Raw genomic sequence first — 12,571 nt, forward strand, 5'->3', positions numbered from 1 at the left:
GTCTATACCTGTAGCTGCCAAATAGTCTATACCTGTAGCTGCCCTATAGTCTATACCTTTAGCTGCCCAATAGTCTATACCTTTATCTTCAATTGTACTATACTTAGTAATGACCTGAGAGAATGTGAAGATATACAGTGGAGGGGAAAGAGGACAGTGGAGGGGAAAGGGGACTAGAGTAGGGGAAAGAGGACTAGAGGAAGGGAAAGGGGACTAGAGTAGGGGAAAGAGGACTAGAGGAAGGGAAAGAGGACTAGAGGCTAGGGAAAGAGGACTAGAGGCTAGGGAAAGAAGACTAGAGGAAGGGAAAGAGGACGAGAGGTGGGGAAAGAGGACGAGAGGAAGGGAAAGAGGACTAGAGGTGGAGAAAGAGGACTAGAGGTGGGGAAAGAGGACTAGAGGTGGGGAAAGAGGACTAGAGGTGGGGAAAGAGGACTAGAGGTGGGGAAAGAGGACTAGAGGTGGGGAAAGAGGACTAGAGGTGGGGAAAGAGGACTAGAGGTGGGGAAAGAGGACTAGAGGGGGGGAAAGAGGACTAGAGGGGGGGAGAGAGGACTAGAGGTGGGGAAAGAGGACTAGAGGTGGGGAAAGAGGACTAGAGGTGGGGAAATAGGACTAGAGGAGGGGAAAGAGGACTAGAGGAGGGGAAACAGGACAGTGGAAGGGAAAGAAGATTAGAGTAGGTAAGGACTGACCTTGCGACAGACGTCCAGACGGACAGTGAGCTCAGCACGATGGGACAGGTGGACCACAGCCAGCAGGTCTCTGAAGTTAGGAGTGGCATCTAAACAAAACAATGACAATCAGATGTACACAGGAAAGTATATGGATATACATACTATAGGAACAACAAGGAGAGGGGTTATACACAGTAAAGTATATACCCTATAGACATACAGTTGAAGTCAGAAGTTTACATGCACTAAGTTGACTGTGCATTCAAACAGCTTGGAAAATTCCAGAAAATTATGTCATGGCTTTTGAAGCTTCTGATAGGCTAAATGACACCGCTTGAGTCAATTGGAGGTGTACCTCTGGATGTATTTCAAGGCCTATCTTCAAACTCAGTGCCTCTTTGCTTGACATCATGGGAAAATCAAAAAAAATCAGCCAAGACCTCAGAAAAACAATTGTAGACCTGCACAAGTCTGGTTCATCCTTGGGAGCAATTTCCAAATGCCTGAAGGTACCACGTTCATCTGTACAAACAATAGTAAGTAAGTATAAACACCATGGGACCACGCAGCCATCATACCGCTCAGGAAGGAGACGCGTTCTGTCTCCTACAGATGAACGTACTTTGGTGCAAAAAGTGCAAATCAATCCCAGAACAACAGCAAAGGACCTTGTGAAGATGCTGGAGGAAACAGGTACAAAAGTATCTATATCCAAAGTAAAACGAGTCCTATATCGACATAACCTGAAAGGCCGCTCAGCAAGGAAGAAGCCACTTCTCCAAAACCGCCATAAAAAAAGCCAGACTACGGTTTGCAACTGCACATGGGGACAAAGATCGTACTTTTTGGAGAAATGTCCTCTGGTCTGATGAAACAAAAATAGAACTGTTTGGCCATAATGACCATTGTTATGTTTGGAGGAAAAAGGGGGAGGCTTGCAAGCTGAAGAACACCATCCCAACCGTGAAGCACGGGGGTGCCAGCATCATGTTGTGGGGGTGCTTTGTTGCAGGAGGGACTGGTGCACTTCACAAAATAGATGGCATCATGAGGGGGTGTGATGTGGATATATTAAAGCAACATCTCAAGACATCCGTCAGGAAGTTAAAGCTGGGTCACAAATGGGTCTTCCAAATGGACAATGACCCCAAGCATACATCCAAAGTTGTGGCAAAATGGCTTAAAAGGACAACAAAGTCAAGGTATTGGAGTGGCCATCACCAAGCCCTGACCTCAATCCTGTAGAAAATTTGTGGGCAGAACTGAAAAAACGTGTGCGAGCAAGGAGGCCTACAAACCCGACTCAGTTACACCAGCTCTGTCAGGAGGAATGGGCCAAAATTCACCCGACTTATTATGGGAAGGTTGTGGAAGGCTACCTGAAATGTTTGACCCAAGTTAAACTATTTAAAAAGGCAATGCTACCAAATACACTCAATTAGTATGTAAACTTTTGACCCACTGGGAATGTGATGAAAGAAATAAAAGCCGAAATAAATCAATCTCTCTATTATTATTCTGACATTTCACATTCTTAAAATAAAGTGGTGATCCAAACTGACCTAAAACTATAATTTTTACTAGGATTAAATGTCAGGAATTGTGAAAAACTGAGTTTAAATGTATATGGCTAAAGTTTATGTAAACTTCCGACTTCAACTGTACATACTATAGGAACAACAAAGAGAGGGTTTAAACACAGTAAAGTATATCCCCTATAGATATACATACTATAGGAACAACAAGGAGAGGGGTTATACACAGTAAAATATATCCCCTAAAGGTATACATACTATAGGAACAACAAGGAGAGGGGTTATACACAGTAAAGTATATCCCCTAAAGGTATACATACTATAGGAACAACAAGGAGAGGGGTTATACACAGTAAAGTATATCCCCTAAAGGTATACATACTATAGGAACAACAAGGAGAGGGGTTATACACAGTAAAATATATCCCCTAAAGGTATACATACTATAGGAACAACAAGGAGAGGGGTTATACACAGTAAAGTATATCCCTATAGGTATACATACTATAGGAACAACAAGGAGAGGGGTTAAACACAGTAAAATATATCCCCTAAAGGTATACATACTATAGGAACAACAAGGAGAGGGGTTAAACACAGTAAAATATATCCCCTAAAGGTATACATACTATAGGAACAACAAGGAGAGGGGTTATACACAGTAAGATATATCCCCTATAGGTATACATACTATAGGAACAACAAGGAGAGGGGTTATACACAGTAAAATATATCCCTATAGGTATACATACTATAGGAACAACAAGGAGAGGGGTTATACACAGTAAAGTATATCCCTATAGGTATACATACTATAGGAACAACAAGGAGAGGGGTTATACACAGTAAAATATATCCCCTAAAGGTATACATACTATAGGAACAACAAGGAGAGGGGTTATACACAGTAAAATATATCCCCTATAGGTATACATACTATAGGAACAACAAGGAGAGGGGTTATACACAGTAAGATATATCTCCTATAGGTATACATACTATAGGAACAACAAGGTTATAGTTGAGACTGTTTCATGTTGACATTTCAGCTCTAAAACCTTTCTGAAGACTAACCATCAATACAAGAACAAAATGCATTGTAAAAGGATGACTGTACAGAAAAACAGGACATTTTTATGACATTTTTATTTAACCTTTATTTAACCAGGTAGGCCAGTTGAGAACAAATTCTTCTTTACAATGACGACCTACCCCTGGCCAAACCCGGACGATGCTGAGTCAATTGTGAGCCGACTTATGGGACTCCCAATCACGTCCGGATGTGATACGGCCTGGATTCGAACCAGGGACTGAGATGCAGTGCCTTAAACTGCTGCGCCACTCGGGAGCCCCTATTAAATGGATCCTTTTAAATGGACTCTTTACTTAGCAACTACATCATGAACATCCTCCCCCCTTCCTCTCAGTATTCCTCTGTCTGTCCCTCTCAGAGGATGTGTTCCAAATGTTTATTTATTTTATTTTATTTCACCTTTATTTAACCAGTTGGGCCAGTTGAGAACAAGTTCTCATTTACAACTGCGACCTGGCCAAGATATAGCAAAGCAGTGTGACAAAAACAACAACACAGAGTTGTTGACACCCAAATGGCACCCTAGTCCATATATAGTGCACTACTTTTGACCAGAGCCCTATGAGAACCCTAGTCCCTATAGAGTGCACTACTTTTGACAGGGCACAATGGGCCCTAATAGTTTACTAGACTGTATTTTTATTTATTTATTTCACCTTTATTTAACCAGGTAGGCAAGTTGAGAACAAGTTCTCATTTACAATTGTGACCTGGCCAAGATAAAGCAAAGCAGTTCGACACATACAACGACACAGAGTTACACATGGAGTAAAACAAACATACAGTCAATAATACAGTATAAACAAGTCTATATACGAGGTGAGCAAATGAGGTGAGATAAGGGAGGTAAAGGCAAAAAGGCCATGGTGGCAAAGTAAATACAATATAGCAAGTAAAACACTGGAATGGTAGATTTGCAATGGGAGAATGTGCAAAGTAGAAATAAAAATAATGGGGTGCAAAGGAGCAAAATAAATAAATAAATAAAATACAGTAGGGAAAGAGGTAGTTGTTTGGGCTAAATTATAGGTGGGCTAAAGGGAATGGGGCTCCATTTGGGACACGACCAGAGGCTATATTTGAGGCCTACCTGTTGCGAGGACCTGCTCGTAAAGACAGCGCACGGTGGTCATGGTTACGGGGACGTCTCCTAGAAAACAAACAAGACCCAGGTATCCAAAATCCTTCAACTTGACACGTTGCTTGGCGCGCTCAGACACTCGTTCACTCTTCAGGATCTTGTACAGAACCTGCGTCAATGACCAAGGAGGAGAGCAGGAGATGAATAACAACACTGACCTACGGCTCAGATAAACTAGGAAAGATGGGGAGATTGTGTATTGAGTGTATGACTAGGTAAAACTCTGAACATAGAATGGCTATAGTTGCAGTATCTTTGGTAAATTCCCCAACATGCACAGGTTTTCCAGAAGTCCTGGTTGGAGGAGTCCAGATTTCCTGCTTACCCCAGCAGTGGCCAAAATACTGACTGACAGAGGGTCTAATATGTGGTGGTGTGGTGGTGTGATGTTGGTGTGATGGTGGTGGTGTGGTGGTGTGATGTTGGTGTGATGGTGGTGGTGTTAGTGTGGTGGTGGTGTGGTGGTGTGATGTTGTGGTATGTTGGTGTGGTGGTGAGATGTTGGTGTTATGTTGGTGTTGTGGTGTGATGTTGGTGTGATGGTGGTGGTGTTAGTGTGGTGGTGGTGTGGTGGTGTGGTGTGGTGGTGTGATGTGGTAGTGTGATGTGGTGGTGGTGCTAGTGTGGTGGTGGTGTGATGTTGGTGTGATGGTGGTGGTGATGGTGATGGTGTGGTGGTGTGATGGTGGTGGTGTGGTGATGGTGGTGGTGTGGTGGTGTGGTATGGTGGTGTGATGGTGATGGTGTGGTGATGGTGATGGTGTGGTGGTGGGGGTGTGATGTTGGTGTGATGGTGTGAAGTTGGTTTGATGGTGGTGTGGTGGTGTGATGGTGATGGTGTGGTGATGGTGATGGTGTGGTGGTGGTGTGGTGGTGTGATATGGTGGTGTGATGGTGATGTTGGTGTGATGTTGGTGTGGTGGTGATGTTGGTGTGGTGGTGAGATGTTGGTGTGGTGGTGAGATGTTGGTGTGATGTTGGTGTGGTGGTGAGATGTTGGTGTGGTGGTGAGATGTTGGTGTTATGTTGGTGTGGTGGTGAGATGGTGGGGGTGTGATGTTGGTGTTATGGTGTGATGGTGTGATGGTGTGAAGTTGGTTTGATGGTGGTGTTGTGGTGGTGTGATGGTGTGGTGGTGGTGTGATGGTGATGGTGTGGTGATGGTGTGGTGGTGAGATGTTGGTGTGGTGGTGAGATGTTGGTGTTATGTTGGTGTGGTGGTGAGATGTTGGTGTTGTGGTGAGATGTTGGTGTTATGTTGGTGTGATGTTGGTGTGATGTTGGTGTGATGTTGGTGTGGTGGTGTGATGTTGGTGTGGTGGTGAGATGTTGGTGTGGTGGTGAGATGTTGGTGTGATGTTGGTGTGGTGGTGAGATGTTGGTGTGATGTTGGTGTGGTGGTGAGATGTTGGTGTGGTGGTGTGATGTTGTGGTATGGTGGTGTGATGGTGAGATGTTGGTGTGGTGGTGTGGTGGTGTAATGTTAGTGTGGTGGTGTGATGTTGGTGTTATGTTGGTGTGGTGGTGTGATGTTGTGGTATGTTGGTGTGGTGGTGTGATGTTGGTGTAATGTTGGTGTGGTGGTGTGATGTTGTGGTATGTTGGTGTGGTGGTGAGATGTTGGTGTTATGTTGGTGTTGTGGTGAGATGTTGGTGTGGTGGTGTGATGTTGGTGTGATGGTGGTGGTGTGATGGTGGTGTGGTGGTGAGATGTTGGTGTGGTGGTGAGATGTTGGTGTGGTGGTGATATGTTGGTGAGATGTTGGTGTGGTGGTGATGTTAGTGTGGTGGTGGTGATGTTAGTGTGGTGGTGTTAGTGTGGTGTGGTGTGGTGGTGTGGTGTGGTGGTGTGATGTGGTGGTGTTTGTGTTAGTGTGGTGGTGGTGGTGGTAGTGTGGTGGTGGTGTTAGTGTGGTGGTGGTGGTGCTAGTGTGGTGGTGTTTGTGTTAGTGTGGTGTGGTAGTGTGATGTGGTGGTGCTAGTGTGGTGGTGGTGGTGCTAGTGTGGTGGTGGTGGTGCTAGTGTGGTGGTGTTTGTGTTAGTGTGGTGGTGTTAGTGTGGTGGTGGCGTGGTGGTGGTGTGGTGTGGTGGTGTGATGTGGTGGTGTAATGGTGGTGAGATGCAGCAGACTGACTTACCCTGAAGACTCTCTCCCTGACCTCATCTCCAAAGCTGGGTTTGAGCAGCAGACAGTAGAGCTGTTCTACTCCCCACTCCAACAGTACAGCCTGGACCTGTTCTCTGGGAGGGCTGCTCCTCAACAGACTGTAAACCACATCTAACGCACTCACCACCTGATGGAGAGAGAGAGAGAGAGAGAGAGAGAGAGAGAGAGAGAGGGGGGAGGGAGGGGTGGAGAGAGAGAGAAGAGGGAGGGGAGAGGGAGGGGTGGAGAGAGAGAAGGGAGGGGGAGAGGGAGGGGTTGAGAGAGAGAGGGGGGGGGTGGAGAGAGAGAGGGTGGGGTAGGGTGGAGAGAGTGAGAGGAGGGAGGGGGAGAGTAAGTGATTGGGATGAATATAGGGAGTGGAGAGAGAAATAGGGGAAAGGGGAGAGGGTGGAGAGGGGTAGGGTGGAGAGGGGTGGGGAGAGAGAGTGAAAGGGGGGAGAAAAGAGGACGGTGAGAGTAAGTGATGGGAGTAGAAATAGAGGAGAGTTAGGAGGTTGAGAAGAGGGGACGTAGAGGTGGGAGGTTGAGAAGAGGGGACGTAGAGGTGGGAGGTTGAGAAGAGGGGACGTAGAGGTGGGAGGTTGAGAAGAGGGGACGTAGAGGTGGGAGGTTGAGAAGAGGGGATGTAGAGGTGGGAGGTTGAGAAGAGGGGACGTAGAGGTGGGAGGTTGAGAAGAGGGGACGTGGAGGTGGGAGGTTGAGAAGAGGGGACGTAGAGGTGGGAGGTTGAGAAGAGGGGACGTGGAGGTGGGAGGTTGAGAAGAGGGGACGTAGAGGTGGGAGGTTGAGAAGAGGGGACGTGGAGGTGGGAGGTTGAGAAGAGGGGAGATGGCAGGGGATAGAAAGCAAAGATGGAGGGAGGGAAAGAGAGGGAGGAGACATGTGAATGGAATTATAGGGTTGAAGAAAGGACATGGTTAGATCCAAAACCACTCTGAATAAAGACAAGGAATAAGCATGTCTCCGTTAGTGTGTCTACCTGCTGCTCTTCTCCTATAGCCAGTGTGTAGGCCAAGATGCTGTGGAGCTCTTCAGCATTAGGACACTTGAGGAGGAAGTCTCTCAGCAGAGAGAACAGAGAGATCTGAACAGTCTGCTTTTCATCAGACAGAGGACTGCCATCTTTCTCCACACTGAGAGCACACAGAGATGAACTAATCAGATTATGGACATATGGAGGCATACAAACAACAGTGACAACAACATGTACATACATCTGTCATACATTTTTACCATCTACATGGAGGCTATCATTTTTAAGAAGCATAGATAACTCATAATTCATCATTTGTGCCATCAAGATTATGATTACCACAGTAAAGGGTTGAGGTACCTGTAGTGTAATGGGTTGTTGAGGTACCTGTAGTGTAAAGGGTTGAGGTACCTGGAGTGTAAATGTTGAGGTACCTGTAGTGTAAAGGGTTGAGGTACCTGGAGTGTAATGGGTTGTTGAGGTACCTGGAGTGTAAAGGGATGTTGAGGTACCTGTAGTGTAATGGGTTGTTGAGGTACCTGTAGTGTAATGGGTTGTTGAGGTACCTGTAGTGTAATGGGTTGTTGAGGTACCTGGAGTGTAATTGGTTGTTGAGGTACCTGTAGTGTAATGGGTTGTTGAGGTACCTGGAGTGTAATTGGTTGTTGAGGTACCTGGAGTGTAAATGTTGAGGTACCTGGAGTGTAAAGGGATGTTGAGGTACCTGTAGTGTAATGGGTTGTTGAGGTACCTGTAGTGTAAAGGGATGTTGAGGTACCTGTAGTGTAATGGGTTGTTGAGGTACCTGTAGTGTAATGGGTTGTTGAGGTACCTGTAGTGTAATGGGTTGTTGAGGTACCTGGAGTGTAATTGGTTGTTGAGGTACCTGTAGTGTAATGGGGTGTTGAGGTACCTGTAGTGTAATGGGTTGTTGAGGTACCTGTAGTGTAATGGGTTGTTGAGGTACCTGTAGTGTAATGGGTTGTTGAGGTACCTGGAGTGTAATTGGTTGTTGAGGTACCTGGAGTGTAAATGTTGAGGTACCTGGAGTGTAAAGGGATGTTGAGGTACCTGTAGTGTAATGGGTTGTTGAGGTACCTGTAGTGTAATGGGTTGTTGAGGTACCTGGAGTGTAAATGTTGAGGTACCTGTAGTGTAAAGGGATGTTGAGGTACCTGTAGTGTAATGGGTTGTTGAGGTACCTGTAGTGTAATGGGTTGTTGAGGTACCTGTAGTGTAATGGGTTGTTGAGGTACCTGGAGTGTAAAGGGATGTTGAGGTACCTGTAGTGTAATGGGTTGTTGAGGTACCTGTAGTGTAAAGGGATGTTGAGGTACCTGTAGTGTAATGGGTTGTTGAGGTACCTGGAGTGTAATTGGTTGTTGAGGTACCTGGAGTGTAAATGTTGAGGTACCTGTAGTGTAAAGGGATGTTGAGGTACCTGTAGTGTAATGGGTTGTTGAGGTACCTGTAGTGTAATGGGTTGTTGAGGTACCTGTAGTGTGTCCGTATGGTATCCAGGATGTACTGCACTCCATACTTCTTCCTCATGCGCTGCTTCCCATCCTTGATCACAGACGACAGGTACTGGACATGGCCTTCACAGACAACACATCAATATGAGGTACTGGACATGGCCTTTACAGACAACACATAAATATGGAGGTACTGGACATGGCCTTCACAGACAACACATCAATATGAGGTACTGGACATGGCCTTCACAGACAACACATAAATATGGAGGTACTGGACATGGCCTTCACAGACAACACATCAATATGAGGTACTGGACATGGCCTTTACAGACAACACATCAATATGAGGTACTGGACATGGTCTTCACAGACAAAACATCAATATGAGGTTCTGGACATGGGCTTTACAGACAACACATAAATATGGAGGTACTGGACATGGCCTTCACAGACAACACATCAATATGAGGTACTGGACATGGCCTTCACAGACAACACCTCAATATGAGGTACTGGACATGGCCTTCACAGACAACACATAAATATGGAGGTACTGGACATGGCCTTCACAGACAACACATCAATATGAGGTACTGGACATGGCCTTCACAGACAACACATAAATATGGAGGTACTGGACATGGCCTTCACAGACAACACATCAATATGAGGTACTGGACATGGCCTTCACAGACAACACATAAATATGGAGGTACTGGACATGGCCTTCACAGACAACACATCAATATGAGGTACTGGACATGGCCTTCACAGACAACACATCAATATGAGGTACTGGACATGGCCTTCACAGACAACACATCAATATGAGGTACTGGACATGGCCTTCACAGACAACACATCAATATGAGGTACCGGACATGCCCTTCACAGACAACACATCAATATGAGGTACTGGACATGGCCTTCACAGACAACACATCAATATGAGGTACTGGACATGGCCTTCACAGACAACACATAAATATGGAGGTACTGGACATGGCCTTCACAGACAACACATCAATATGAGGTACTGGACATGGCCTTCACAGACAACACATCAATATGAGGTACTGGACATGGCCTTCACAGACAACACATCAATATGAGGTACTGGACATAGCCTTCACAGACAACACATCACACACATTGGGTGTGTCTCGAATGGCACCCTATTCCCTATTTAAGGCACTACCAAAAGTAGTGGTGCACTATATAGGGAATAGGGTGTTATTTAGGACACAAGTCCTTCACTACTATGTTATTGACAATGCAGTCTGAAAATGTACCACTGGAAAACAGCATTAATTTATATGATGTCACGAGTACAGACTTACATCCTGGAGGGCATTGACTCATACAGTATTAGTGGGTTATAGTTCTGATAATATATTCCCTCTGTACCAAAGGGTTATGTCTCAGTCTGTCTCCAGAAGTCCCTGGGCTACATGCATATGAAAGGGGCAGAGTTAGCTTTGACAGAGCTTCTACATGCATATGAAAGGGGCAGAGTTAGCTTTGACAGAGCTTCTACACGCATATGAAAGGGGCAGAGTTAGCTTTGACAGAGCTTCTACATGCATATGAAAGGGGCAGAGTTAGCTTTGACAGAGCTTCTACATGCATATGAAAGGGGCAGAGTTAGCTTTGACAGAGCTTCTACATGCATATGAAAGGGGCAGAGTTAGCTTTGACAGAGCTTCTACATGCATATGAAAGGGGCAGAGTTAGCTTTGACAGAGCTTCTACATGCATATGAAAGGGGCAGAGTTAGCTTTGACAGAGCTTCTACACGCATATGAAAGGGGCAGAGTTAGCTTTGACAGAGCTTCTACATGCATATGAAAGGGGCAGAGTTAGCTTTGACAGAGCTTCTACATGCATATGAAAGGGGCAGAGTTAGCTTTGACAGAGCTTCTACATGCATATGAAAGGGGCAGAGTTAGCTTTGACAGAGCTTCTACATGCATATGAAAGGGGCAGAGTTAGCTTTGACAGAGCTTCTACATGCATATGAAAGGGGCAGAGTTAGCTTTGACAGAGCTTCTACATGCATATGAAAGGGGCAGAGTTAGCTTTGACAGAGCTTCTACATGCATATGAAAGGGGCAGAGTTAGCTTTGACAGAGCTTCTACATGCATATGAAAGGGGCAGAGTTAGCTTTGACAGAGCTTCTACATGCATATGAAAGGGGCAGAGTTAGCTTTGACAGAGCTTCTACATGCATATGAAAGGGGCAGAGTTAGCTTTGACAGAGCTTCTACATGCATATGAAAGGGGCAGAGTTAGCTTTGACAGAGCTTCTACATGCATATGAAAGGGGCAGAGTTAGCTTTGACAGAGCTTCTACATGCATATGAAAGGGGCAGAGTTAGCTTTGACAGAGCTTCTACATGCATATGAAAGGGGCAGAGTTAGCTTTGACAGAGCCGACCAGAGTCTGTTGATACTGGGATAGTCTTGCACACTGTAGGGACGACACGCTAGACATAACCCTCCCAGATCGGTTTGTGCTTTAACCAACAACTGCTCTGATGTTCAAAGGCCTACAGAACTGGCAACCAGGCTACAGTGGCTGACTGCTCTTACCCAGACACACAGCGAAGTGGCTGTTGCTCCAGATGTGGAAGTCTACTGGCTACCAGGCTATAATGCCTGACTGCTCTCTCTTACCCAGACACACAGCGAAATGGCTGCTGCTCCAGATGTGGAAGTCTACTGGCTACCAGGCTATAATGCCTGACTGCTCTTACCCAGACACACAGCGAAGTGGTTGTTGCTCCAGATGCGGAAGTCTACTGGCTACCAGGCTATAATGCCTGACTGCTCTTACCCAGACACACAGCGAAGTGGCTGCTGCTCCAGATGTGGAAGTCTACTGGCTACCAGGCTATAATGCCTGACTGCTCTTACCCAGACACACAGCGAAGTGGCTGTTGCTCCAGATGTGGAAGTCTACTGGCTACCAGGCTATAATGCCTGACTGCTCTCTCTTACCCAGACACACAGCGAAATGGCTGCTGCTCCAGATGTGGAAGTCTACTGGCTACCAGGCTACAGTGGCTGACTGCTCTTACCCAGACACACAGCGAAATGGCTGCTGCTCCAGATGTGGAAGTCTACTGGCTACCAGGCTATAATGCCTGACTGCTCTTACCCAGACACACAGCGAAGTGGTTGTTGCTTCAGATGCGGAAGTCTACTGGCTACCAGGCTATAATGCCTGACTGCTCTTACCCAGACACACAGCGAAGTGGCTGTTGCTCCAGATGCGGAAGTCTACTGGCTACCAGGCTATAATGCCTGACTGCTCTCTCTTACCCAAACACACAGCGAAGTGGCTGTTGCTCCAGATGTGGAAGTCTACTGGCTACCAGGCTATAATGCCTGACTGCTCTTACCCAGACACACAGCGAAGTGGCTGTTGCTCCAGATGCGGAAGTCTACTGGCTACCAGGCTATAATGCCTGACTGCTCTCTCTTACCCAAACACACAGCGAAGT

General features: G+C 46.1%; 1 protein-coding gene across 1 annotated transcript in view; it reads right to left on the reverse strand.

The window, feature by feature from the left end:
• The window catches only part of LOC110510431 (neurobeachin-like protein 2), a 136,189-nt gene that overhangs the window by 51,343 nt on the left and 72,275 nt on the right, over positions 1-12,571 (reverse strand). Inside the window, exons 24-28 of the mRNA XM_090220591.1 lie at positions 9,082-9,184; positions 7,593-7,746; positions 6,585-6,740; positions 4,396-4,555; positions 696-784 (exon numbers count right to left, since the gene is read on the reverse strand). Coding sequence (XP_090076717.1) covers positions 696-784; positions 4,396-4,555; positions 6,585-6,740; positions 7,593-7,746; positions 9,082-9,184 — 662 coding nt within the window. The remainder of the gene's footprint in view (positions 1-695; positions 785-4,395; positions 4,556-6,584; positions 6,741-7,592; positions 7,747-9,081; positions 9,185-12,571) is intronic.

Source organism: Oncorhynchus mykiss, chromosome 3, assembly GCF_057628025.1.
Source record: "Oncorhynchus mykiss isolate SJ-2025 chromosome 3, ASM5762802v1, whole genome shotgun sequence".
NCBI classification, from domain to species: Eukaryota; Metazoa; Chordata; class Actinopteri; order Salmoniformes; family Salmonidae; genus Oncorhynchus; species Oncorhynchus mykiss.